Source organism: Neurospora crassa, linkage group VII (assembly GCF_000182925.2).
Source record: "Neurospora crassa OR74A linkage group VII, whole genome shotgun sequence".
In the NCBI taxonomy this organism is placed as follows: Eukaryota; Fungi; Ascomycota; class Sordariomycetes; order Sordariales; family Sordariaceae; genus Neurospora; species Neurospora crassa.
The window spans coordinates 2,889,163-2,915,142 of NC_026507.1; the positions used below are offsets into that span (position 1 = coordinate 2,889,163).

The window sequence follows — 25,980 nt, forward strand, 5'->3', positions numbered from 1 at the left end:
ACACACACACACACACACACACACACACACACACACACACACACACCTCGCAAGATATTATACAAGAACACCCATCCCAAACTCCGATTTGCTCCCCGCTATCCCAAAAGCCTACCTCTATTTACCTCGTCACTTCCTGTCATGTCCTATTCCCTACTAACGACGGGCCGCTGCACGGGTCAGCAACTTCAAACAAAAGCCCCTCGAATAACAACGTCCAGCACTGCTGCAAAAAAGAAGACCGTCCATGTGGGCATCTCCGTGGGCATCATCTCCGTGTTGCTCCCGCGGTCACCCTCCTCATCATCATCATCCTCATCATCATCCTCACTACTCTCGGGAAGAACGAGAATATCGACGAGTGTGATGGCTGTTGTGGTGACGTAGAGACAGGGGACTTCAGTCTCGTATCCTTCATCTTTGCTGTTGATGATGATGATGCTGCCGCTGCTCTTGTGTTTTATTGATGAGGCGGCTGGATAGTAGGAGACCCCGATACCGGTGACTTTGTTTGTGTTGGTAGGATCCTAATGTGTGTGTGTGAGAGAGAGAGACTGAAGTCAGCTTTTTGAGCAGGTATGGAATGGAGGGAGGTGTGTTAAGTTGGGATAAAAAGAGCTTGATAAGTGGAAGTATCTGTCTGCTTACTCCTTGAGGTATCAGGGTTTGGACAGCTATATTGGGCTGGCCTCCTCCCTCTGCGAGTGTGGTTTCAATAAGCAGCCCCCCGCAGAGCAAAGCTGTGGTGAAATGTTGGAAAAATCTGGGGAAGCGCATTGCAGCCAGACCGTGGTGCTCACGGTAGGGTTGGATGGAGTGTGAGAGGGTGGTTGATTGGAGGAAAAAGGAAGAAGACTAAGACAAAACCCCAAAAAGACAGCTAAAATACGGTAACCCGCTGGTACTCAGGATATTATTGCAGCTATCCTACATTGTGGAAGGTGAACGCAGGGGACTGATTGGAATCGCAACGAGGGGGGGTAGGCCTGTCATATATCGACTGAAAAATATTTCAGGGGTGATGGGGAAAATGGCAGTGTCCAATGGTGCCAGGCGGTGTGCCTGTGAGGAGAGAAGGCAAACTGGGAAGTTGGGAAGCCGGTCAAAAATCTTGGAAGAGGACGGAAGTTTATGGCCTCACCTTGGGGCAGGACAACGAGACTGCCAGACAGTGAACTCTCGAGCAATGCGTAACCAAGGCGTGCCAGGTTTTTGCAGACTCTCTCATCCAGCAACATATCTGCTACAATCAGAGCTGGGATATTTCCGGGCAAACTCATGATCTGTAGCATCGAGTCCGCTTAGAGTTGGCAAATAAGTGGCGGACTTGGTGGAAGCATTGGCCCCAGCCATCGACAGTGCCGGACTTGACAGCAGCAAGTCCGGTTGAACGTCGTAGATCGTGTGTCTACATCCCAGACAGCTGCTGTTGTGTCTGCCAGGAATGAATGACACCGGGCATGGGATGAGGTAGATGCTGCACAGACCGGACCTCGATTATGCAGCGGTCGGGCCTTCCCCAATACCAAGATGAACGCAGGGCAGGTACGGAAGATGCGCAGACTCCGCCCCGAGGTCAGCTACCCCAAGTCCTGGTGCAGTGTTATCCATCTGAAAATGTCCCAACTCTGTCGATTGAATTTCAAGTAAGCCGCGATGAACCGACTTGCATCTTCGGACATTCACAACCTCAAGAGAACATCGCTTCACTATCTACGCACCACCGTCCGATGTGACACCTTGATCCTTCATACCCGATCCGAAGTCCTTCCGCAGAGACAAAGGAGTGCAAAGACTTCAGAACGAACAAAGCAAAGCAACCGCTGGATTATAACAGAAGCTTGAACTCCATCCTCAACTGGTAGGTCTCGACATTTACCACCCGTCCTCCGCCTTGAGTGCTTGAGTTACGTTGCGTCGCGACTCACATCCCATCAGATTCACATGCTTCACTCGACGTCCGAAGCAAGCCACCAAGCTTTTGGGAATGGCTTCTTCTGGAGTACGTGCGAGCGCCGTCTCCAACAACAAACAGGCGGTTAAACACCGCCCGGCTAGCTCAATCGGTAGAGCGTGAGACTCTTAATCTCAAGGTTGTGGGTTCGACCCCCACGTCGGGCTCAATTCCCGATGTTCAACAACATCTACATTTTTATGGGTTTTTTTTGGTTTGTGCTTGATCCATGCATGCACTCCTTCGACTCTTAGCTTTCGTGGTTTCTTATTCGTTTCGTCCTCTCCCTTTTGTTGCTCTTTTCTCTGCTGTCGAGTGTTGATAGTCGTTGTTCGTTGGTCCGTGTAAACACATTCGTGATTTCGGGGTTATGTCGTAACGGCAAAAGGCTATGGTCGTGTGTGAAGAGAACATTCCTACACAGAATTTCCGAGTTGATAACTATATCAGAAGCGACTGCCCCGCGGCGCATGGGAAATCATGAATAATACATGAGAATGACCATTGCCTGTGCAGCCTACGTTTGCAGGCGAGTTATCTTCCGAGGAGCACAAAAATACCGGGAAGAAAAAAAAAAAAAAAGAAGCACCGTAGAGATCTGGTTAATCATGGGATCCACGGGTAAAAGTGAAAATAACTCGATCCACCCAGGGGTCGAACCTGGAACCTCCTGATTCGTAGTCAGACGCTCTGCCATTGAGCCAGCGGACCTTGTTGATAGCAGGGTTCAAATTTGAGCATTATATCCTACTGTTTTCACCATCCTGCAACAATGCTTCTGATGTCTTTTACAGCATTCTTACCTTCTCGTCAACAAGACTTGTTGGCCCGGTATCTGGAGCGAGCTTCAGTTGATGATTTCCTTAAACTGAAATCCTGATCGTTAGCGATTATACTATCCTCAAATTTTTCGTTCGACACTGGCCATTTCACCCTTTTCGTTACAGAGAGACCGAAAGTTTGGAGCGGAAGTTGAATGCTTTTTACTCCAACCACCACCATAAATCAGACACTCACTTCAACACCTCCCGTGGCATTCAAAGGGTTGGCGCGGCGAGGTGCAAAGTGGCGATGACTTGATTTCCCGTACAAAACTGGTTACTTGGCTAACCTCGAAATTTCCCTGAATTTTGAAAGGTGGCTGTACCACGCTAACAATTCAGATGCCGGCAGAGGTGTATACAGCGTGCCAGCCTGCATTTTCTACCACATTACAAAGCGAGCAGGACTCCTTCACTAATCGGTGTGAGCGACCAGGTTCATCAAGTGTATGATGAAGCAAGAAAAAAAAAGAGAAAAAACAAAAGAAACCCAACAGTGAGAGAAACCCGAGGAAAAAAATATGGAAAGCAGGCAAAAAACGAACTTTGAAAAAAGGATATGGAACGACGGGAATTGAGCCCGACGTGGGGGTCGAACCCACAACCTTGAGATTACGGAGGAACTCCTTAAGAGTCTCACGCTCTACCGATTGAGCTAGCCGGGCAAGCGGCTATCAATCATTCCTTGATGCAAATCAGCGACAAATGTCTGGTCTATAAGGTACTCATGGTTTTTTTATTGGGTGCCAAGATAAAATCTTCAATATGACAGTGACAACATCGCCCTTTCTTCTAGACTAGAAGTTAAATCACGCCATCCATCCACGATAAAAACTTTTCTCTTGTGATCTTGATACACTTCTTCTATTCTACTTTCTCAGAAAATACTTCCTGAGGCAATCCAGATTGCTTAAAGTGTCGAATTTGGCCAGTTACAGAACAGGTCTGCCGCTGCATGATGCCTCCTTCCACTTGTCAAGCAACGCCGACACGAAGAAGCAACGACACTTTCAAATTGAACAACACCAGCAACCAAAACCACAAGAAACAAGACAGATTATGTCAACCATTGCTCAGTCGTGTTGCTAAGAAATACCCCAGCGTCATCCACCATTGCATTGATTTACCCAAGTTCATCATCCCCATTTCCCTCCTCGCCTACGACTCCCCCCTACAACTCCCCCTCAAAAACCCCCCATCAACACCTCTCTCCCACATTTGATAAAACCGCCTACCTAGGTAGGTAGGTACCTAACAACTAGCACAATCATCACACCTCTTGAACCCATAGCCCAAATCCTTGCACGCCTGCACAAACCGGTTGTGCTGTGTGCCGGGGTTGACGCAGCAACCCGTGAAGCCGCAGCCTAGGACGCCGTACCTGGCTCCGATGCGGTCACAGGCCGTCTTGGAGTGGTCGGTGCCGCCTTTGCAGGCGCACTTCTCGGCCGTGACGGTGACGGTGCCAATTGCGAGGAGGCTGAGGAGGAAGGAGAGGGTGGTTGTGAGACGCATCTTGACTTGATCTGATGGGTGGGTATGTCACTGTTAGCTTGGGTATGTACCGGGGTATCTATGGGGAGGGAGAATATATTGAGGTGGTGATGGGTGGGATAAGGAATAGTAGCTGGATGGTTTGTCAACGAGGCGTAGAGGGTATGCAGATACCTACCTTTGGTGGTCAAGTTGGTGAAAATGGCCTGGATGAGAAGATAGTGGGACGCTCTGATGTGGTTTGAAGCTTGTCTAAGAATCTCAGGGTAACGGATGAAGATAATCAAGTAGTTGATGAATAGAGAGGAACTCGTGAGGGCTATTTAAGGGTTTCGTCGACTCTAGAATCTCTCAAGAGGTACTAGACATTCAGGTCTGTGAATCTCCAGGCCCAGCCAAAGCCCATGTCTCCCTCACAACCCCTGCTACCCTGGATACCACTGTTTGCGTTACACGATGCTGGCTGGAGAGGTAAGCAATATCGCTACATTCCTCCGTCTTGGCTTTGCCAGTCTATTTAGTGATGGATCTCGAGATGATTATTGGATGCATGAAGTTATCTACCATGCATGAACTTGACAGGTGAATTGGATGATTTGATGGTGTTAGCTCAAGATGTCTGCGACGTACGGTCTCTTCCCGTGTTAATCTTGATTTATGGAAGCAAGGAGTCTTCGATGCTCAATGAGAGCTGCAACTGTCCATTCGTGTTCTCATTTCCAGCCTTTTCTCCCCCTAAATCGTCATGGTATCCTCCCCGGAAGCACTCCTGACTTTTTGCCACATGCGATAGTTCCTTGAAGAAAATTAGCTCGAGACATTCCCCGCAAGAAATGTTTGGCGTCCGTCATACTTCGTCGGCCTTTTTGGCTTGCCTGTGTCGATAGGGGTTGTGGAGAGAAACACACAATAAAATGAGGACATGCAGACATGTAAACATTCATGTGGCAGGTGTCATCCAAAAGCGTTACACGAGGTAGTTGTAGTGTACACTACTCAGGTTGAAACCGTTACATAAGGTATTGAATACTAAATGAATGTTGGAAGTGGCAACTCAAATGTTGTCATGCGGAACTTCTGTGTGCCAGACCTCTATTCGGAGATCTGTAGTAACACTTGCCCTCTCCAGGTGACACAGACCATACTTTCCAACAACCTGCGGATAGCACGACGCCGATCCAAACTCGTCTGGCTCCAGAGGATACCAGCGTATGACTGCATGGAATGCCGCTAGAACAGAACAGAACTAACCCAGCCATTAGAAGGGCACACGCTAACTCTCCGAGCAAGAATAAGCTCAATCAGTGTAAGAACTTTAACCGGGAAGGCGGGTGAATGCTACGATGAGCCGAAGGGGTGCATGGTCACATCTCCTGTCCCGTCCATGATCGGGAGAGCCAATGAAAAGCCAATGAAGGGAAAACGAGATCTGGATGGTTGCGTGCATGGCTTAATTCAATTTCCCGCTTTGCATGTTTCCTTTCATTCGTGGATGTGTATGGATCTGGGTCTGGACCTCGGTGTCGGCGAAGTATCGGAGCTGAAATCTCTCAAATTGTTTTGCTGCGTCCGTCTGTGTCATCGCACTTGCTTCGCTCTACGCAAACAACGTTGAGCTTCGACGTAGGATTCGAGCGTGGGCGGAAGATCTCCGTCATCTGTGACGGTTGTGTCTTGAGGAACGACCGAGTGTATCGTTGCGATTGCTGTGCCCAAGTCCAGTCAGATTCGGAGTTAAAACATTCAATCCCCAAGATGGATGCTCACCTATATGATTGCCGAGACTTCTCCATCAACTACGGCCAGTGTCTGTCCAAGACAAGGATTGAATCATCTCTTCGAGTGGGCGCTAGAACGTCACTCCCTTTGTCGCCCAGACTCCGTCGCCGCGCTGCTGGTCAGAGGCACATGTGCCGTCAGCAGTTCCTGAAAGACTACCTCTGAATTTGTCTCGACACCAGACAGTGCCTCCGGGGACAATCCCTTGTCGCCGATTTCTGGAGTCTGATCAGTAGTGGAAGCCAGAGATAAAGATGGAGCTCGACTCTTCCCGGGAGGCGATTGAACCCGAACCTCTTCTGCGCCTGATCCGGCACATCGTCCGACGCTCAGGTTTGTTGATAGTGGGGTTGGGGGTCGGGAGTTGAGATCTCGAACGCCCATGATATGCAGAATTTGATGAAGTTTTGAACGGCAAGGTTAACTCGGTGTTCAGGTGGGCTCTGCTGGAGTTTTGCAGACTGAACTGTAGGATTGGCGACGATGTTTCTGCGGCATTTTGTTGGGCGGTCTGGTGCCGTGAAGGGTGATGCCGGAGGGTTGGACCTTCTCAGGTCCGCAACATGAACTCATGATGACGCAAATGTGCTATTTCCCCCGCCGTGTTCAAAGACCACATTGTCAGAGCTCTGGCGTCATAAGCACAGTCGCGTGAGGTGAGTGTTGGATGCTATGATGTGTTCTCGACCTGTCTAGGTAATTGTGTACGTGTTGAATAAAGGAACATTCAGCGCACTCCCCTTTACCAACAACTGCACCCGTTAATCATCTTCAGGAACCACCTTCCACATACCTCACCAGACATCAAATTATCACACACAGAGTCTCCTCCCTGCCTTCAAGTCACAATGGCCGACAAACAAATCGTACCGATTGACCATTCGGGATGTCTCTCCCTCTACGACGTCAGCATCCCCACCTTCCTCCGGGGTCAACACACCCTCAAGCACCTCCTCGTCACCGCCACCAAGCACGCCCAAGTCAACGACATTTCACTGAATGAGATACCGCACTGGACGTTGCATCCAGACATGAAGCCCCTGACCTTCCAGGTCCAATGTGCCAGCAACACGCCCAAGAAGTTTGTCGACATCATTACTGGTCAGACCGGCGTCGCCTTTGCCGATGACGAGACCACCATCGAGCAGCTCATTGAGCGGTGCCAGCACACGATTGACTTTCTGAACAAGGTGGACAAGAAGACGGTGGATGAGGCGCACTTGCGTTTCAACACGATCAACCTGCAGTTGCTGGCTCAGGTGTATAACATGACGCCGCAGCATTATGTCACCAAGTTCGCGGTGCCCAATTTCTTCTTCCATTTGCAGACCGCTTATGCGATTTTCCGGATGAAGGGCGTGTCGATTGGAAAGGTGGATTACTTGGAGCGTTTCTTGCAGCGTGATGGTTGATATGGTCCCGTATCGAGGTGTGGTGGCACTCAGGGGAATAGACGATGGGTACCTATGTGATGGGCATTAGTGGTGAGGGCTCCATGTGCTTGCAATTTGTATCACAACTTTATGTGTAAGAGTAACTCGGTGTATAGAGTGGTCATTGAGATTGCACGACTTCAATATGGATTAGGTTGTTTGTACACGATGCACCGTCATAGACACAGGTCTGAAGAACTCGTATTTTGTAAATCGTCTTCCATTCCTCGGGTATTTTAGGTTACAGTAATGAGACTCTTCTTCTCTTCTCCCTTTTCTTCCCAAAACTTCCTCGATATCACTCGTCCCCGACACTTGCAATTCCGCTACCGTGACGACGCGCCCGTCTCAACATCCTGGACCTGCAGACTGTGATTTTTGTTTAATTTCGTTCACCTCATCCTATCTCACAGTATCTTCTTTAAACTATAGTAAGATGGCTGACTACTTGCTTATATAGTGAAACTTCGCAATCTTCTAATGGGTCACCACCAACAATCGGCCAAATGATCCCAAGCGCCTTGTCCCCATCCAAGTTTTGAGGATCTTCCAAGTCAACCCGCGGGCATGGTGGAAGAGGCTATGATTGGGACCTCACCTGTGTGGACAAATTGTCCTCCAATTTCCCAGACCGCCATGATGCAAGTGGAGGTGGTAGCTTCGCGGTCAACACTAATGGTGAGGTACCAATCATGATTCTTCAGTGCTTGCGACAGAGAACAGCCAAAGACCAAGACTACAGTAGATCAAGGATGTATGGCTCACGGTTGGCCGTGTTGGAGATTGGGAATATACGGAGCGCTTTGACATGATCTCATTTGATAGTCGGAGGTCAGATCCGGAAAGTGAACAAGCAGGACTGAAGATTGGGCGGGTGGTCATAGCGGAACATTGAAACAGAACAGAGCACTGAGCGCGTTGACATGCTGATCTGATCGAGTCAGGATATCGTGAGAGGATTAAATATTACCAGATTACCTTCCGTCCGACCGATGTAGCTACCTACTTACGCCAACTCGCACTCAATGACATTCTCAACAGCAGAAAGTCCACTCGACCAGAACTTGACGATCTTGAGGCCCAAACCGCTGCCCTCGATGAGTTGATGCCACTGGTCTTCTGTCCGCTCGCAAGCCGACAGCTGCGTCATCATCAGCATGTCACCCGCGGTTGCTTCCCAATAGGCACCGGTTCGCGGGATCACGCATTCGAATATGAGCAACTTGCTGTATCCGGGCTTCATCGCCTCCGCCAGACGGGCGAGGATCTTCTGGCAGACATCATCAGGCCAGTCGTGCAGGATGGAGTGCATAAAGTAGGCCCTGGCTCCCTTGATGGGCTGCTCGGTCAGGAAGTCGTGGGGCATGCGCTGGATCGTGGGATCGATGTCTTTGATGTCTTCGATGACAGTCGGACGATCTTGTAGGATCAGTTTCTACACATGGCCAGTCAGTCAAATCATGCCCAATTTCTTGTCATGTCAGGAATGACAAATAGATGGGGCTACTCACGCCGGGATGGTTGGGGTAGTTTCTCTTGAATTCGTCGATGTCATGGCCGAGGCCGCCAGCAACGTCGACAACCAGCGGCGCATCGGACGAAGCATCGGTACCGGGGAACAATTCCTTCTCTACAGGATAGATCTTGGGATGATGCCACGGCAAGCGGCCCTGCCTGTAACCGCCCACTATGAGTGTGAAACGCGAGGTTAGCAATGCTGCCTCCCATGTACTATTGCAGGATATATCCTTCGGCGGCGCATGACTTACTATGGTGGTTCATCTGAGGACCCATGCCGATGGACCCGAGATACACCATGCAGTTTGGCACGTCGCTGTTGTATGACACATGGAACGCCGTGTGGGCGGCATCGACGGGATTTTGCCAGTTGGTCTCGCGAAGGAACTTGTAAAAGTCGATTGGGCTGCGGCCGATGCCACCGAGTCTGTAGAATGTGAAAAAATAAATAAAAAAATGGTTAACAACATCGACTTCGAGGAAGCTAGTAAGGGGAACACTCACAGGCAAACATAACTGTCGCCGATGACATCGAGGCTCATCGATTTGGTAAAGCTTGTGAGCTTGTACTCATCCTGAGCAACCTCCACAAGATGGCCCATGGCGCACACATGGCGCAACAGGCGGCCTGTTATATGATCTGTTAGCTTGAGTTGTCGGGTGGGTATGAAATCGAGTCGCTAACCGAGAAGTTCGGGATCCATGCCCAAAGACCTAGCAAGATGGTCAACCTTGTGAACGGCATCAACGCCATTCTTGACCATGAGCTTCCAAAGACCGACATCAACACCGGTGGTCAAAGCAGCATCAAGTCCGGGCTGTATTCGAACATGGTTTTAGTAAGCCGACAGAGATGGCTTGGGGGAAGCAGTCAGCCACTCACATCAGCCCATGTATGTTGCAACATTTGCTCGCGGGGTGTCATGAGAGACTGGAGAAGACTCCGTGCCTTGATAACCATCTTGTGGCGCGTCTCCTCATCGTCTTCTGTCCAGTTTCCATTGAGAGAGGTAAGATCCTCGATCAAGCCCGGCACAGCATCGGCATCACTTGGCCGAGTGGCGAGCGAGAGATCAACTGCTGTGGACATGCTGGCTGTATGTGTTATGTGCTACTGAAACTTGGAGAATGGGGAAGAGGTCGTCGAGCTCGATGGGGGGAGATGTATGCCGCTACTTATATAGACAATACAGCTTGCGTATCCAAGTAGTCGACGACGCCAACAGGCCTACCCCTAAGTGTCACTCGCGTCGAATTTATCTCGACATAGATGTGGTCAGCCGTACAACGTGGGGCTCAAGTGAGGCTCCTCCGCTGCCCCTACTTCCTCGGGGAGAGATCAAACCCCGATCAGGCGCAACACACCTAAGCACTCGGTGGTGACGGAGAAATGTTTCATGGAGCAAACAGAGTAACCGTTTTGGCAAGTTGAACGCGGTGGTCGCTATGGTTTGGTGGTAGAACGGGTTTAGTAGCTCGGGGATATGGGTCGGAGTAGGTACCTAGCCAGAGATATCGATTAGCATTAATTAACGCGGGGCCGATATGGGGGGAAGACGTACCACGATGATGCCACCCACTGTTCGCTTGTATACAGGTGGGGGTAGCCCTCGAGGCTCGAGCTGGCTGTTCTTGACTCCCGCCGTTGGTAAGGGAATGGTGGCATAAAGTATGAATTACTAAGGATTCTCTCCAGCCATCTCCGCTGTTGCCCACATTCCCTCCGCAGTGTGCGTGGTGCTTTCCCGGGAATAACTCGCTGAGTCACCTGCCTTCCATCGGCGGTCATGAAGATTGCATTCATAGTAGAGGTAATCATGAAAAGAGGTAGTGACGACCGAGTGTTGTAGAAAGAACGAACTGCAGTGAAGACGGAAAGAACGGATGCACGGAAGTTGCACTGTGCCAGATGTCGGGTTGGACCCACCGGATGAGGCTGTTAGTCGGACCGCCACCATTGACGCCTTGACAGCGGTTCGGCACTAACCGAGTCCCGCCTAGCAAGCCTCTTAGGCACTGCCGGCTCGCTGTTCCGGGCCAAAACAGCGTCAAAACATCACTGTGCAGCATGCACCGAACGCCCCGTATCATGAACATCTGGATGCGTGGAGTGGGTTCGTTGCCCTGCAAGTGGAAGGTGCTACGGTGCCGAGACGACGGGAGAAGGCGGGGATGGCAATTCCCACCAGCATGGACACTCAGTCGTGATTATCTCTCCGATGGGTGTAACCTACGGTACCTTACGTACGTACCTGGTTCGTTCCGCCTCAAATGTTTTGACCAGACATGGAACTTCCCAGCCATCAATCACCAAATCCCCGGCAACCACCAATTTCAGGACAAACATCGCCAGCCTTCCTCATGATGATTTCCAATTTCACGACACACCAATCTGGAAAATCTTGACCTCGTAACGCCCTCTCCAACAGCTTCTCTCCAACCAGCCCAGACACTGTACAAGTATTCAAAGAAATCTCCCCCCTTTGGACTTTGCTGCTTTCGCTGAAGACAAGGGGGTTCCGACCTGGCCACCCAAGGGCTATGCTTACTCCTGCAAGGAACCATGTCATTGTATGACAGGTCACTGGACCTTCTGCTCGAATCTATCAACCTTTCATCTTCGTAAGCCAGTCAAGAATGATGAGAGTACCGTAACCGAGGGTGGAGTATGCCTGCACATCATTTGCATTTAGAATCAAGAGAGTTCGAGTCCCGACGGCTTGGGTCAAGGTGGCATCAAGCCCCGTCCCGTTCAACCCTTGATTGCTGCCTGCAAGCGACCCAGTACGAGTTTTGCAATAGAGAACACTGACACTTGTTGGTAGATGTTCCAAAAGAAGAAAATCCCAGCTCCTTCGTTGGCTTGGGTGCTGCTTCGAGATTCAGGGTTCATGGTTTCACGGGGCTCAAATGTCAAGATCCCCGGACATTAGCGGGCGGTTTCTATCTTTCCTGGTCTGGAGGCTTACTACAGATTTCGTTGCTACTACCCAAGTTGATGACCCTGAACGCTGGAGACGAGTAAATACACGTGAGTGTTGTGTAGCATGCCATTTTCCTTGATCTTTGATATCTATCTGTACCTCTGCTCTTCGGTATGTACAGCAGTTTTGGGTTTTCTCAAGTGCACTTTTTCCCTTCAAAACACTAGGCGGCAGTATTGCTCCGCCTACCCAGACGAAATGGACGATAAAGGGCCAATGATGCTTACCGTATGCTGGGTATTCACAGCACTCGCCCTTCTCTTTGTCAGCGCTCGTTTCTACGTCCGAGCCGTAGTGCACGACAAGCTCGGCTTCGATGACTACATTATAATCTTCTCTTGTGTAGGTACACACCCAGTCGAACCGCCGGTTATAACCTGAATACCTACCTCTGGAGCCGTAGAGAGTTCCCCAGCTGACACGACTTGACCATGTCCTCACAGTTCTGCGCAGTTCTCTCCAACATTTTCGTGACGATATCCGTCTCCTGGGGCAACGGCCGACACTTTGCCGATCTCAACCTCGAGCAAAAGGAAAACACCATCAAGTGGATGATGGCCGCCTACTTCCCCGGAATCGAAACACTCGGTTTCCCCAAGCTGGCCGTCATTGCTCTCCTGGTCCGACTGCTCGTGCCCAGTCGGCTGCATACTATCGTCTTGTGGTCCATGGGCACCATCTGCTGTCTATCACTCACGGCCATGGTTATGACCTTGCTCTTGCAGTGCACGCCAACCCAGGCGCTTTGGACTCTTACCATGCCTCATAATTGTCTCGCTCCGGAATTGTTGGAGGGGTTAGCTTATTGGGCTAGTAGTAAGTTTATTTTCGTCGCTCAAAGACCAACAAGACGCGGCTAACCACATCATCACCCCACCTCCACAGCATGCTCCGCGTTTCTAGACTTTTACCTGGCCATATACCCAGCTACCGTCCTGTGGAAGTTACAAATGCACACCAAAAAGAAGCTAGCTCTGTGTTGTGCTCTCGGCATGGGTCTCGTGTAAGTACCTCTCATGATGTTGACGTTTGCAATCTCCGCTGTTTGCCCCATGCCACGTTCGCATTGACTGACATGACAACGTGTTACTAGATCGGGTGCTGTAGGTATCATCAAGGCAACTGGCGTATCGACTCTGTCCAACCAAGATGTTAGCTGTAAGTATTCCCTCGGTGTCAGGCGTCATCCCAATCGAATAAGAGGCAGTCCCCTTTTCAAGGAGGAAACTAACCAGCGGGCTCACCTTTAGACGAACTCTGCGATCCCTTATACTGGACTTCGTAAGTACTACCTCTACAGTACCAATCTACCTAGCCACTCACCGTCTGAGATCCTAACCCCAATCATCACCTCCAATCCTCACCGCTAAAGAATCTCAACTAATCCTCGACCCACAGAGTCGAAGGCAACCTAATAATAATAGCAGCCTGCATCCCCCTCCTCCAACCCTTGGTCGAAAAAGCCAAAGGCCGCAGCATTTGGCGTTCCCGGGGCTACAAGACCGACTCCAACAATGACGATAACGAGCACTATGCCGAAGGCACAGGAAATCCTGGTTTGAGCAAAAGCAGCAAGCAGACCGGACCGGACGCCTTCGAGATGGGAAGTACCTTTAAAAAGAAAAAAAAAGGTGGATCAGTACGGGTTCACGATGCATGCTAAGGAGGAGAGTGAGGAGAATCTGAACAAGAAAGACAGTAACAATGGCGAAGATGATTCGGGGCTGGGGAATCATAGGGATGAAATGGAGGGCGAGCACGGTGAACATGACGGTGGGATTTTGCAGACTAGATCTGTAACTGTTGCTTATGACCAGGTGAGTGAGTCTGGAGGGGAGACGACAGCTGCTACTAGGTGGGCTGCTGTTTAGATGGGGGTATTGAGCAAAAGAGGGAGGGTGGGCTTGAAATTGATTGGTTTCGTGAACGGATGGTTCGCTTCTTTGGTCAAAGGCGTCGTTGATTTCTTTTGTTTTTCTTCCTTTGTCTCTCCTTGTTTTTCATGCTGGGTTCGGCGCAGTCAGCAGGATCTCCGTCAAGACATCGACCTGTGGTGTGCCACAGCTATCGCATTTCGGCTTCTTTTTCTTTCCTTTCTTCCCAAGACACCCGACCGCAAGGCTCAAAATTAGATTATTTGCATTCCCCAAACTGTTCCTTTATATGACTAGTAGGTACACAATCCTCGTTCGATCTCCTGTTCCCTCCAGTTGGTGTTGTTGTCTGGGTGACAAAACCACAAAGGTACCTAGAAAAGTCAACCAATAAGATCGCCCTCGCCAAACCAAAAAGGCAAGTGGGTCTCGCCACTGAAGCAAGTGTGGGGCGCTAGCGAGAAAAGTTTGCGAAAAATTCTCCAACACAGGAAATAAAAAAAAAAAAAAAAAAAAAAGAGAGAAAAAAGGGACATTGTTCTCAGATGAGAACATCGGGAATTGAGCCCGACGTGGGGGTCGAACCCACAACCTTGAGATTAAGAGTCTCACGCTCTACCGATTGAGCTAGCCGGGCAGCTTGACGAAGCTGCCAATTGTTGAAAGTTAGTGTCAGACAAGGTGGTTATGTACGTAGGTAGGGGAGAAGCCAGCGCGGTGCTTACTCCGGCATGGCTCCTTCCTCATTCTCGGCTTTATTGTTACTCCATCCTTCGTCTCTTTACACCTGTTGCACCTTTTTCGTTGCCCCCGACTCTCTACCCCTACCACCCTCCTTTCCCTCTTACTGGACTCCTCGACTACATCATCAACCCATACATCCCTCCCCTACGATGAATACCAGATGGAAATCTGAAGCCATTTACACCCTCCTTTCCCCTTCTCAAACACAATCCCAATCCTCGTTTTTAACAATTCTCAATCGCAAGTGCCGGCGGAGTATAACTCTTCGGCACGGGATAGTAGATACCCATCATGATCCCCGGAGCCGTTACCTGGTATGTGATGCGCCCGGGACCGAGACCAGATTGCGCGGGCTATAGGTAGCTTCCGCTGTCTCCCGCTGACCGAGGTCTGCGCACTCGACACGTAGGACTGGACGGCGGCGGCGGTGGCGGCGAGGTAGTCACCTGAAGGAGCAATGTTGGGTTGTTCCTTCTCTACGGTACCTAGTAGTGATGGCTTCGGTACACTCCGTTGTTCTCCCCCACCTATAGACGTGAAGTTTTTTTTTTCCGTCTCTCGTCTCTCTCCTTTATCCGTCATCAGCATTATGGTCAACATGCGGTCCGACTTTGAAGTTGCCGTTCGGACCTGACTGGAGGTTGCCGTTTCAAGAGAGAGATCCATTCCCTCATATGGGGAGGTATCGAAACAACTTCTTGGTACCTCTACCAATGTCAAATTCGCCCGCCGCCCGGGGTGTTTTTGCTTTAGTGTACTCGGCAGCCCTACATCCCCACCCATCGAGACCATCAAATCGCTACCTACACGTAGCAATTTCTCGAGGCAAAACTGGGGGGCTACATATCATCGCTTTTAAAAGGAGGACCAGGTTCACCCACAACAAGGTACATCGACTCCTCCACAGGCTCTTCAGGAGGCATCAGGAATAGGGATCCAAGAACAACAACATATTCCTAGCATTTTGGTTGTAAATGAGGTTGCCGTACACTGTCATGTCTAGTCGTTAAAGTCTAAGAATAGGTACCTGGGGTTTATGGACTGCCAAGTACAAGAACAACTCCTGCCCCTAGGTAGGTAGCCAAAGGCCTAATGTCAATATATTAATCTCAATAGGATAGTCCCCACGCGTTTCGAAATTCCATGACGGGGAAATGCTGTTGATGGTGAAGAGGAGGAGAAGCGTTTTGCTTTTAAGAGACTGCGGCGACCAGGTTTCCCCAGAGGATTAAGTAGGTACTTTAACAGACACTCATTATCATAGAGGCACAGATACCGTGTAGCTAAGTTGAGGCGGGCTGAAAGTGTTTGCTAGATTGCGATTGATGGAAAGGGTCTCTGTATTGGAGGCCGTATATGTCAGGAGGGAGACACGACCTTCTTCGGACACGGGGTGCAAGAGCAAAGGATCAGAGTCACTTAACGGGTACACATCACTTTACGAGAGTTGGCATGCATGTTAAACAAAATGTATTGTGCTAGTGTTGGTCCGGTAGTACTGCTACAAGACAAAAGACAGCTAATCTATGAGAGTATCGGACTGACGCAAAGAATGCCAAGCAAACAAAGAAAAAGAAAATGCAAAAGAAGAGACAAAGTAGACGTAGCACAAAGGGAATATCCGAAACTATTCCTGTTCAAGTATTCTTCACAGGGGCATCTCGCTCTCATGCATGACCATGTCCATGTTGATCATGTCCTGGAAACTCAGGTTCATGTTTTGATCGACGGCCTCTGAGAGCTGTTGATCCAAGAAGAGATCTGCATCGGTAAGACCCTCGGTACCAGTAAAGTCAGGTAGGGGCACTTGCTCCACCTGAGCAGGTTCGTTGACAACGGGCTCGCTGGCAGTGGTGTTCGCACCAGCAACCTCGAACTCCCGGAGAGCCCTTTCGATATCCGAGTCCGATATATCGGCTAAGTTAGCAAGGCTGTCCTCCAAGCCAATCAGTGGGTGATTGGTATCCATGGAGGGGACTACACCAATGTCAGCAGAAAAGCCGTTCTCAAAGCCATCCAAGGGCACTTGTTGATCGATCTCCATGGGAATAGGCATAGGGATACTAAAATTTGCCGGCATGGTAAGCTCCAGAGATGGCCAAGTATATGTAGGCAGGGCGACCTTGTACATACCGATTATTTCATCATACGACCACTGAAGGTTGAAAACCTTGGGCACGTAGGGCTCGAGCACCTGGGTGTTGCGAACGTGGTTTCTGAGCTGCTCGTAAGTGGAGGCGACGAAGCTATTGTATTCGAGACAGGCCAGTTCATAGTCCAGACCTTTGTCAGTGGGCCAGTAGGCGGCCCGCATGACTTCAGATTTCTGGCAGAGAGTCAGGAAGCTCTCTAGCTCTTTAGCATGGCTGCTAAGTGCGGCTAGGCGTTGAAAGATGTGGGGTGACAGATCTTTCTGTTGAGTACTCGGCGAGGAGAAGAAGTCTTGAGAAGCTAGATTGTGAGGGGGCAGAGGCTGGGGCATAACGACCGCCTTAGTTTGGGCCTGCTTGGCATCAGTAGTGGAGGGAAGGGTGCGGGACTTGTCCTGCTTGCGTCTAGGATGGTACTTGTAGTTAGGAAAGGCCTTGGCGTTCATCTGCTTATCAATAACGGCAAGAGCTTGGTACTTTGATTTGACCGAGGGAGGCTCGAGAGACCAGCTCCGCGAGAGGATGGTTGATATCATATGCGTGGGATGAGATACTTCTGGAAGTTCGGTACGGTGGGCGTCCCTCCATGTCTTGGCGCGGGCATAATTGGCGGTGAGGTAGAGAACGAAGTGGTTGCAAGGCCTCTTCGGCTTCCCAAGGCCCAACTCCTTGTGCCTTATCTCGACGGGCCTGTGGACGTAGGCTTCCATATCCCGGAACGGGACATGGTCGAGATCCGAATCTTGGCTGAAAGGCTTTGTGAGCAATTCTTCAACGATCTTGGTGTCCCTACCCATTTTGGATGACTGGTGGTGACTGATGGTGATGGTATGCGTCGCTTTCTGGTGAGTCAGTGTCTGTTGATGTGGTCGTGAGGGCAAGGTTGAGGCTGCTTGTTTGAGCTGATGATGTGGATCGAGACAACAACAACAACATGGTTACACTGGATCTCGGGGTCTATTTAAGTCGAACTGGCTTCGGGTGAACAAGATGCTTCTCCTATAGACAGGCTGTGGACAGGACGACGAAGGAAGCACACATTCGCGGAACAGAGAAGCTGAACAAAGACTTGGGCGAGGAAGAGGCTGAAAGAAACCGTAACATTGGCATTGTCCCGCGGAAGAGCATCCGATGGAGCCGGTGAGCACTCGGTTGAGACACGTCAGTTGTGATAATAAGTAACATGGTCACTGTTCGCTTGTTTGATTGATGATGGCATAGTGTGGCAAACAGATGAAGAGAGTTCAAGTGCGGATGAAGTGGAATTAGAGTTCAGTTGGAACACCTGGGGAATTCCAGGCCGTGGAGCAGCACCCAGACTGCAGTGACAGATGGGTGGGACCCAACTTTGGCGGGCTCACTGGGTGGAGTGGGGTATCAATGACTCTGTCCCGTCTTGAGGGGCTTCCATTGATTGGCTGCAGAGCCTTCTTATCAGCTTATCGGCAGCTGAGTCATCCGAGATCTAGAGTCCCCGTCTCGTCTATGGACACTGACTCCTCCCCCACCCGAGCCGCCTGAAACTGGGTGTGGTTGTTGCAGGGCCCAGAAAAAAATTGAAACCCTCTCTTTCTCTCTTTCCGTCTTCGTTTTGAGATCCGGCATCCAAAATTCGAAGTCGCACATTCGCATCTTGGTTGTCGATAACCTCCAATTCCAACACCATGGCTGCCGCTACCCTCGGAGAGGTGCCTACCAAGGCCTTCGATACCATCCTGACCTTGGATTTCGGGTGCGTTGGTCCTCCTGCTCTGCGTGCTTAATTGTTGTTACTGCAATATGCAAGGATATATGTGCATGTGTTCATCCAGTGCTAACAAGCCGTTCCGTTCTCTCATAACAGATCGCAGTACACTCATTTGTAGGTCTCTTCTTTTTCTTCCATTGTACATTCACTCATGCGAGAGATGAGTTACTAGTGTACTCTAGGGCTCTGTCGTGTCGTGGTTGCTTTTGTTTACTTGTGAACCCCAGACTGCCTTCACCCTCTCAACACCCCCCCCTGCAGCCCCCAAGCGTAGACAACAGACACACTAACCCAATGACTCCCAAAGGATCACCCGTCGTATGAGAGAGCTCAACATTCTCTCTGAGATGCTGCCATGCACCACCAAGATTGCCGATCTTGACTACAAGCCCAAGGGTGTCATTCTCTCCGGCGGCCCCTACTCCGTCTATGAGGACGGTGCTCCTCACGTCGACCCTGCCGTGTTCGAGCTTGGTATGCATCACCTCTGTCCTGAAGGGCTGCTGGGATCTTTACTAACACTCTCATTGCTTAGGTGTTCCCATTCTTGGCATTTGCTGTATGTGATATCTCATGGTGATTTATGTCACCACGGTCTATCCACCTTCACCTCGAATCACCGGGGCATCATTGACACTCTCACAGATGGCATGCAGGAGATCGCCTGGCGCGCCAGCCCCGAGAACGTCATTGCCGGCGTTCACCGCGAGTACGGCCACTCCAACCTGAAGGCCCTCAAGGGCGACGACGCTCACGTCGACCGCCTCTTCGCCGGTCTCGAGGACTCCATGCGCGTGTGGATGTCGCACGGTGACAAGCTCGGCGCCCTGCCCGAGGGCTTCCACACGGTCGCTGTGTCCGACAACTCCGAGTACGCCGCCATCGCGCACAAGACCAAGCCCATCTACGGTCTTCAGTTCCACCCCGAGGTCACCCACTCGCAGAACGGCACCCAGCTGCTCAAGAACTTTGCCGTCGACATCTGTGGCTGCGCCCAGAACTGGACCATGGCGCGCTTCCTCGACCAGGAAATCGCCCGTATCCGCGACCTCGTCGGCCCCGAGGGCCAAGTCCTCGGTGCCGTCTCGGGCGGTGTCGACTCCACCGTCGCCGCCAAGCTGATGAAGGAGGCCATCGGTGACCGCTTCTGGGCCGTGCTCGTCAACAACGGCGTCATGCGCCTGGACGAGTGCGAGCAGGTCGAGCGCGATCTCAAGCAGCACCTGGGCATCAACCTGACCGTCATCGACGCCTCCAAGGACTTCCTCGAGGGCCTCAAGGGTCTCCACGACCCCGAGCAGAAGCGCAAGTTCATCGGCGGCAAGTTCATTGACGTGTTCGAGGCCGAGGCCCAGAAGATCGAGGAGGCCGCCGCCAAGTCCGGCAAGGGCACCAAGATCGGCTTCTTCCTTCAGGGTACCCTGTACCCGGACGTCATCGAGTCGCTCTCCTTCAAGGGCCCCTCGGCCACCATCAAGACCCACCACAACGTCGGCGGTCTGCCCGAGCGCATGACCAACGGCCAGGGTCTCCAGCTCATCGAGCCGCTCCGCTCCCTGTACAAGGACGAAGTCCGCGAGCTCGGCCGCACTCTGGGCATCCACGAGGAACTCGTCATGCGCCACCCCTTCCCCGGTCCTGGCATTGCCGTCCGCATTTTGGGCGAGGTGACGGAGGAGAAGGTGCGCATTGCTCGCCAGGCCGATCATATCTTCATTTCCGAGATCCGCAAGGCCGGTCTGTACGACCAGATCTCGCAGGCGTACGCGGCGGTTGACCCTAGCCGTGCTGTGGGTGTCATGGGCGACAAGCGCGTCTATGGCTACATTATCATTCTGCGCGCCGTGACGACCACGGACTTCATGACGGCTGAGGCCTTCAACTTCCCGTGGGACTTCCTCCAGCGCGTCATGAACAGGATCGTCAACGAGGTCAACGGTGTGTGCAGAGTCACTTATGACATTACCAGCAAGCCTCCTGGCACTATTGAGCTTGAGTAAGCGGGTCTTTGGTCTAGCGGGAAGGTTGGAAAAGTAAAACGTCTGCAAGAAAGGAAATGAATGAAAGATACCATGAGTAAAACAGATGGGGAATGAAATAGAATTCACGTGTTCATGCCATGTGTGTTGTGCCAATTGCCATATTTGAGTCATGGAGATCATATGTGCTTGTTTATTCCTACTCAAAACTACCTAGTCATAGTACTCCTCTAACCGGCGCACTTCTATTCACATAACTCTCAAACCATCATGAAGCCAAGCCTATAGACCAAAAGCACAGACACGTAGATAAAACCACAAACTCCGAACGCCGCTTGACTCCCCATCAACCCTCTTACTAGTGTAGTGGAAAATCTGCCTCTAGATACTTACCTAAGTATCAATCCTCTCACCAATATGGATCATCAACCATAAAATCCGCATCATCACTCCCCAACTCCTCAATCCTCAAACTCCCATCAATCATATCTTCCCCGTCCCCCTGACCCTGCACCTCCACTTTTATCTCTCCATTATTCCCACTCCCCATCCCAATCTCCTCCCCATATAAATCCTCATCCACCTCCGCCACATCCGACAACCACGGCTTCCTCGCCACTTTCCCTCCACCACCACCACCACCACCACCTCTTCCCTCATCCTTCTTCTTTTCCACCCTCGAAAGACTCCTCGAGCTTGAGCTTACGGGCTTCTGTGTCCTCACAGGTGACATACTTTCAGAAGAACTATCCGTAGAGGCAGTAGAGGAACCAAGGGCCGCAAACCCGGATTTCGCAAACGCGCTTCCTCCTCCTTGAAGCGCCAGTGCCATTGGGTTGATATTCGCGTTTGCATTCGTCACCTTATTCATATTTTGGTCCATGATTTTTGACATGGATGGTTTATTGGAAGTTGAACTTGATGAGCTGGACGACGATCTTGCTCTTCCTCCTAATCGTCTGCCAGTGGTTCGTGTAGGGGATCCGTTGGAACCGGAACCGGAACCAGCGCGAGGACGACCAGCGCCAGAACCAGAACCAGAACCAGAACGGGGTCGAGTACTGGAACTAGAGCCAGAACCAGAGCCAAGGAGAGAGGTACTAGAGCGTGAGGAGGCTGGACTAGGGCCGGAGCTGGAGCCTGGGCTAGGACCTGCTGGGACTGAAGGACCGCCGCGTGGTTGGGGATTAAATGTTGGGTTGAGCGTGTTGCCGGGGGTGTTGGGTTTGGTGCCGACGTTGGGGTTAAAGTTGCTGTGTCTCGTAGCTGTGTTGGGGTCGAATCTCTGCATAGGCTTTGTTGGCTGTTTACCTGGCGCGGTGGGTTTGTTGAGGCTGGCATTGGAGGCAAGGTTAGAACTGGAGCCTCTGGCTGGTTTGATAGGCCCGAGATCGAGTCTAGGAGCCATGGAGCTAGAAGGGGCATTTGAAGTAGAAGAAGAGAAAGCTGTACGCTTTGGATCGAGTTTCGCTGTGGTTGTGGAAGGTGCAGGTCCAAAAGGGTCATCACCTGCGGGAGTCGAAGAGTTGGGAGGTGTAGCCGGCCGCAACTTGAGAGTGGGAGGTGGAGGTCTTGCCAGTACCAGAGCCATGGGATTGTCATCGACGACAGTGTCATTCTCGAGTTGAGGCCGTTTTGTTTCCTCGCGCATGTGGCTCGGATTCCCAGGACCTGTACTAGGGGCTCTGGAGAGGGATGTGCGACGCTGTCGTCCGGTGCCAGATGCAGTGGTTGAACTAGATCCGGGACGAGAGACGGAGCGCCGACGACCACTGGAGCCAGAGGCAGAACCTGCGCGAGACCTTCCTCGTTCTTGCTTCTCCCCATCCCGTTTCTGCTTCTCCTTCTCCGCCTCCCGTTTCTGCTTTTCGTACTGCTCCCTTCTCTTTCTCTGCGCCTCATGGAGCTGCTTGTCCATCTTATCATTCCCCTTTTGGTCGGCGCCCTTTTCCCTGGCTTCTCGCGGCTTCTCCTCCGGCTTCGTCTTGTCAACCTTTCTCTCCGCTTGCTTCTCCTCTGTACGGCCATGTTGGGGTTTCCTTGACTTTATGAACAGGTCTGCATAGTTCTCCTTATTCGTCACGTCCTTAACCTTCAGCCTCGCTTCCTCCAAGTATCTCTCGCGTTCCCGTCGTTTTTCAGTCTCCTGATCAACGCACATGTCCATATCCCCATCTGCGTCCATGTCTATATCCGGGCCCATATCCATCGGAAGGGTCCCGTCTGGCGGTGGTCCAGGCGCAAACGAGTCTATCCCCATCATGTCCAGATTACCCATGTCGGGCTCATCCAGATTCATCTCATTCTCTCCCCTCACCCGCCCCGTCATCTCAACCTCCATGGTCCTACTATCAAACGTAGACCAAAACTGCTCCCTGAAATACCGAGCCTCCCACTCTCTTCGGTGCGCCAACAGTCTATCCTGCTGCTCCAGTCGGTCCATAAATCTCCGTTTCACTTCCTTTGTTTCCCGCTCAACCCTCTTTTCCTCCTCCCTCTGCTGATGTTTTCCCTCTAACAACTGCACCAGCTGGGCATTACTCCACTTCTTCTCGGTTCCCAGACCCTGGCACTGGCTTGCTTCTGCACAAGCCGACATAGACAACTTGGCCCACTGCGCCATGTCGGCCAGCAACACGGGGTCGTACCGATTGAGCATCATCTCGAGGGTGTAGATAATCCCCGGGTGCACACCTCTGTGCGTAGGGGCGGTGATACCCTTGGTCCATTTGCAATGTCCCTTTTCTAGCTCGTCGAGCAGTTGAGCAGCGCTTTTGCCTGCTTTGTTCTCGACTTTCATCTCGTACGAGTAAAATTCCAGGAGCAGGCGGAAGTCGTAGCGGGTGAGTAAGGTCACCACAGCAGCGACGTCGGCTGTTGGACCGAGAAGACTACGGATGGCGAGAGCAGGGTTCTTGGCTTGTTCGAATCGCTGGTTGCCTAGTTCCAGAGCGTCTAGGACTTGGTAGACTGGTTTCACGATATTCTCGGGTTGGATGAGCCAGGCGTAGAAGCTGTCGAGCAGTTGGCGGTCGTGATGGGGGAAGTACGTGTACAGTTTGGTGAGATCGGGTGGAGGTCGAGAGGAGAGGGCAGTAAGGCCGAATGGCCCTCGAGAGATCAGAGCTGTGGACGTTGTTTGGCCTTGGGTCATCTCTGCTTCGTCTAATTCGCCGCACAATGCTTCAAAGGCCTTGCCCACCGGGGGTATGACGACTGGACAATTGGGTATTGGAAGAGGTCTAGGTGGTCGTAGAACCCTTGGACTCGGCAATCTGTGATTTCTATTTTCTGGTTAAGCAGTGTTATCAGTGGTAGTCGCCGCGGCGGTTGCAATAGATAGGGATACATACCGAGGAGTGTATTTAACCGGAGTGGTAGCCTTGGGTGCAGGCGTTGGCGTTGGCGTTGGCGATCTAGGCTTCATCGCTTCTGCACTCTGCGTCTGAGTCGCTGTCTTTTCAACCTTAGCATTCTTTGGACTTGGTAGTTTGGGGTCATCATCATCGTCATCGATAACTATAAATTTGCGCTTTGGCCTAGCTGGCGGTAAATCCGGGGGATCATACCCAACCACTCTGTAGATGTGGCTTTCCGTTACCGAATCTTGATGAGGACCTCGAGGAAGCAATAGTGAAGATGGAATCGAGTTCAATGGTGCCCGCCAGTGATGAGATAAGCCGTCAACCGGTCTGTTGTGTTCTGCCGTTTGGAGCTTGTACATCTTTGTTGCTGCCAGCGTGGGGCGTGGGAGACGAAACTCGTACGGTAAATAGTCGTTCGGAAGCATGGGTCGATAGTGATTTCCGTGCTATAGTTGGTCACAGCAGTGTCAGCTCGCGTTTCTCAAAGGTCACATTGTCTGGGGGGAACATGAAGGTGTGAGTGGACGTACAGCATAGCAAAGAAATACGTGCCGACTATTGTAGGCCCCAAAAGTCTTCATGTCGTAGACCTTGTTGATAAACTGAACATCCACATTCGAGTCGTACTTGTAAAGCACGAGAAAGACTTTGTACAGATCCGCAGTCAAATAGCACGGGTCGTGGTTCACCCAAAGGCCCGGAATGTGCAGTGCCTCCCAGAGATTAAAGTCTCCTTGTATCTCTGTATATTGGCCTCGTATGCCGTCCGCCTTGGTATTGAATTTGGTTTCCATCATGCTCTTATAAAAATCGTGGCGAGGATGATGAGGGTTGTTGAGGATGCTCTCGAGATACCAGAGGTGTTCCGCTTTGACGAGTAGCCAGAAGCTGGCACTGCCGTAGATCAGCAGCGCGACAGAAGTCCAGTAACAGTGCCCATCTTCCAAGTGTTTGCCATCCCTGTCCTCCGAGTGCCACCGATTTGGATGCATCACAAAGACCACCTTTTCGACCATGGGAAAGCCCTTGTACAGGACAGCGGGGGGATTTGGTTTGTTTTTGAAATATCGCTTGTGGTTTTTGAAAAATCCCGACCAATCGAAGTCTCCGAGCATAGTCGCCAGGTCTGGATCGGAAATTGGATTTGCAAGATTAGACTTAGAATACCGGTCGGTATATTTGGTAGTTGCAGCTAGTTTGTATCTGCCAAAGTGGTCATCGATGGACCTTTTATATCCGAGTCGCTTTCTAATCTCTGTAAAGTCGTGGTTTGAGGTTAGTCTGACCGGTTCGTTATTCCCTCGTGTACGCGTAGTCGACGTCGTCGGGTTATCTTCGCTCCTAGGAACAGCAGCCGTCGTCTTGAACGGAAGCGGCTTGAATTTAATACTTCTTCCCTCTCCATCGTCGTCGACAATTGTGGCAACATCAGCCTCCCTGAAAGCCTCCGGGCGCTCCCAAATCTCGACCGTTGCAATCGGGGCGGCAGCGTTTATCGGATCAACAATCGGGTTTTCCTGTCGGATCGTTTCGAGTTCTTCGTAGTAGATGATTTTCGGGAGTTCTCTGCGATAGTGTTCATTTGACGGTTTGAAATACAATTCCTCTATTCTCCTGCCGGACATAGCGGACGACCGGGACGTGGCAGGTCTCGGCGCGCCGGAGTCGGACTGCTGCGACCCTTCGGCGGACTGTTTTGGCGGCATGATTCGGATTCGGATCGCGCCTGACGAGGTCAGTATGAACGTATGCTACAGGAGAATTGAAGGCAAAAGTTCGAAAAAGGCAATTTCACCCAAGAAGCAGGCTGTTCACCGAACGTGGTGTGGTTGCGATGTTTTGTTCCTAAGTATCGGGAGGTTGACTGGAGCGAGCGACGGCTCCCCCGCGTTGTTCACCATCCCATCTTCTGGGTAGGTGTGTTTCATTGTTCGTCCAGGTCCATGACAAACAAAGATGGCGGCCATTGTCTTTGACAGCGCTGCTGAACCTTGTGGCTTTGGTGATGGCAGTGGTCGCTATTGTTTGAATGGGGGCGCCTGGCCCTCTTCTTCCGGATTTGGCATTTCGGTGGCTGGAGGTATCGTCGAGTAACTTTAACAATAGAAAGTGTGGAACAAAGTAAGCGAGTGGATGGT

The 25,980-nt window shown here is 51.2% G+C and overlaps 8 protein-coding genes and 4 non-coding genes across 13 annotated transcripts; 4 read left to right on the forward strand and 8 right to left on the reverse strand.

The window, feature by feature from the left end:
• Positions 1 to 188: 188 nt before the first annotated feature.
• Positions 189 to 777, reverse strand: NCU02331 (hypothetical protein; the record flags this gene model as incomplete). Its single annotated transcript, XM_954664.1, has 2 exons — positions 189 to 527; positions 649 to 777. 2 exons carry the CDS (start codon positions 775 to 777, stop codon positions 189 to 191), a joined length of 468 nt encoding a protein of 155 aa, XP_959757.1.
• A 1,271-nt stretch (positions 778 to 2,048) lies between these two features.
• On the forward strand, positions 2,049 to 2,121 carry NCU15303. Its single transcript has one exon. It is a non-coding gene; the product is annotated as a tRNA-Lys (tRNA).
• A 472-nt stretch (positions 2,122 to 2,593) lies between these two features.
• NCU15302 lies at positions 2,594 to 2,665 on the reverse strand. Its single transcript has one exon. It is a non-coding gene; the product is annotated as a tRNA-Arg (tRNA).
• A 687-nt stretch (positions 2,666 to 3,352) lies between these two features.
• On the reverse strand, positions 3,353 to 3,440 carry NCU15301. Its single transcript has one exon. It is a non-coding gene; the product is annotated as a tRNA-Lys (tRNA).
• Positions 3,441 to 5,238: 1,798 nt separating this feature from the next.
• Positions 5,239 to 6,563, reverse strand: NCU17244 (hypothetical protein). Its single transcript, XM_011397072.1, has 2 exons — positions 6,037 to 6,563; positions 5,239 to 5,975 (listed from the first exon to the last, which is right to left on the reverse strand). The coding sequence occupies exon 1, from the start codon at positions 6,430 to 6,432 to the stop codon at positions 6,127 to 6,129; it is 306 nt and encodes a 101-aa protein (XP_011395374.1). The 5' UTR covers positions 6,433 to 6,563; the 3' UTR covers positions 5,239 to 5,975; positions 6,037 to 6,126.
• A 162-nt stretch (positions 6,564 to 6,725) lies between these two features.
• Positions 6,726 to 7,752, forward strand: NCU02329 (hypothetical protein). The gene has a single exon (XM_954662.2). It carries the CDS (start codon positions 6,897 to 6,899, stop codon positions 7,458 to 7,460), a length of 564 nt encoding a protein of 187 aa, XP_959755.1. The 5' UTR covers positions 6,726 to 6,896; the 3' UTR covers positions 7,461 to 7,752.
• Positions 7,753 to 8,243: 491 nt separating this feature from the next.
• Positions 8,244 to 10,820, reverse strand: NCU02328 (O-methyltransferase). Its single transcript, XM_954661.2, has 7 exons — positions 10,562 to 10,820; positions 9,883 to 10,501; positions 9,685 to 9,817; positions 9,504 to 9,627; positions 9,251 to 9,426; positions 8,993 to 9,168; positions 8,244 to 8,916 (listed from the first exon to the last, which is right to left on the reverse strand). Exons 2-7 carry the CDS (start codon positions 10,087 to 10,089, stop codon positions 8,488 to 8,490), a joined length of 1,245 nt encoding a protein of 414 aa, XP_959754.2. The 5' UTR covers positions 10,090 to 10,501; positions 10,562 to 10,820; the 3' UTR covers positions 8,244 to 8,487.
• Positions 10,821 to 11,308: 488 nt separating this feature from the next.
• NCU02327 lies at positions 11,309 to 13,980 on the forward strand. Of its 2 annotated transcripts, XM_011396836.1 has the most exons (8): positions 11,309 to 11,665; positions 11,825 to 12,325; positions 12,427 to 12,799; positions 12,887 to 12,986; positions 13,077 to 13,141; positions 13,234 to 13,264; positions 13,382 to 13,590; positions 13,679 to 13,980. In XM_011396836.1, the coding sequence occupies exons 2-8, from the start codon at positions 12,047 to 12,049 to the stop codon at positions 13,852 to 13,854; spliced, it is 1,233 nt and encodes a 410-aa protein (XP_011395138.1). In that variant the 5' UTR covers positions 11,309 to 11,665; positions 11,825 to 12,046; the 3' UTR covers positions 13,855 to 13,980. The 2 variants fall into 2 exon arrangements, with proteins under 2 accessions (XP_011395138.1, XP_011395139.1); XM_011396837.1 differs by having other exon boundaries at positions 12,869 to 12,986; positions 13,382 to 13,980.
• A 441-nt stretch (positions 13,981 to 14,421) lies between these two features.
• On the reverse strand, positions 14,422 to 14,494 carry NCU15300. Its single transcript has one exon. It is a non-coding gene; the product is annotated as a tRNA-Lys (tRNA).
• A 1,755-nt stretch (positions 14,495 to 16,249) lies between these two features.
• NCU02326 (hypothetical protein) lies at positions 16,250 to 17,922 on the reverse strand (the record flags this gene model as incomplete). The annotated part of the gene is made up of 1 exon (XM_954659.2): positions 16,250 to 17,922. Exon 1 carries the CDS (start codon positions 17,546 to 17,548, stop codon positions 16,250 to 16,252), a length of 1,299 nt encoding a protein of 432 aa, XP_959752.1. The 5' UTR covers positions 17,549 to 17,922.
• A 343-nt stretch (positions 17,923 to 18,265) lies between these two features.
• Positions 18,266 to 20,735, forward strand: gua-3 (guanine-3). Its single transcript, XM_954658.3, has 5 exons — positions 18,266 to 18,483; positions 18,595 to 18,612; positions 18,806 to 18,972; positions 19,034 to 19,057; positions 19,144 to 20,735. The coding sequence occupies exons 1-5, from the start codon at positions 18,416 to 18,418 to the stop codon at positions 20,496 to 20,498; spliced, it is 1,632 nt and encodes a 543-aa protein (XP_959751.3). The 5' UTR covers positions 18,266 to 18,415; the 3' UTR covers positions 20,499 to 20,735.
• Positions 20,736 to 20,886: 151 nt separating this feature from the next.
• NCU02324 (hypothetical protein) lies at positions 20,887 to 24,858 on the reverse strand (the record flags this gene model as incomplete). Its single annotated transcript, XM_954657.1, has 3 exons — positions 20,887 to 23,761; positions 23,831 to 24,288; positions 24,373 to 24,858. The coding sequence occupies 3 exons, from the start codon at positions 24,856 to 24,858 to the stop codon at positions 20,887 to 20,889; spliced, it is 3,819 nt and encodes a 1,272-aa protein (XP_959750.1).
• Between the last annotated feature and the right edge of the window lie 1,122 nt (positions 24,859 to 25,980).

Excerpts from the sequence above, each read along its gene's own strand:
- NCU17244 (XM_011397072.1), bottom strand. The coding sequence starts at position 6,432 with ATGGGCGTTCGAGATCTCAACTCCCGACCCCCAACCCCACTATCAACA.
- NCU02329 (XM_954662.2), top strand. The coding sequence starts at position 6,897 with ATGGCCGACAAACAAATCGTACCGATTGACCATTCGGGATGTCTCTCC.
- NCU02328 (XM_954661.2), bottom strand. The coding sequence starts at position 10,089 with ATGTCCACAGCAGTTGATCTCTCGCTCGCCACTCGGCCAAGTGATGCC. Across the intron at positions 9,818-9,882 it reads TGCAACATACATGGGCTGAT|CCCGGACTTGATGCTGCTTT; the intron begins GTGAGTGGCTGA and ends GTTCGAATACAG. Across the intron at positions 8,917-8,992 it reads ACTACCCCAACCATCCCGGC|AAACTGATCCTACAAGATCG; the intron begins GTGAGTAGCCCC and ends GGCCATGTGTAG.
- NCU02327 (XM_011396836.1), top strand. The coding sequence starts at position 12,047 with ATGCCATTTTCCTTGATCTTTGATATCTATCTGTACCTCTGCTCTTCG. Across the intron at positions 12,326-12,426 it reads ACATTATAATCTTCTCTTGT|TTCTGCGCAGTTCTCTCCAA; the intron begins GTAGGTACACAC and ends ATGTCCTCACAG. Across the intron at positions 12,800-12,886 it reads GTTAGCTTATTGGGCTAGTA|ACTTTTACCTGGCCATATAC; the intron begins GTAAGTTTATTT and ends CCGCGTTTCTAG.
- gua-3 (XM_954658.3), top strand. The coding sequence starts at position 18,416 with ATGGCTGCCGCTACCCTCGGAGAGGTGCCTACCAAGGCCTTCGATACC. Across the intron at positions 18,973-19,033 it reads CCCTGCCGTGTTCGAGCTTG|GTGTTCCCATTCTTGGCATT; the intron begins GTATGCATCACC and ends CTCATTGCTTAG. Across the intron at positions 19,058-19,143 it reads TCCCATTCTTGGCATTTGCT|ATGGCATGCAGGAGATCGCC; the intron begins GTATGTGATATC and ends ACACTCTCACAG.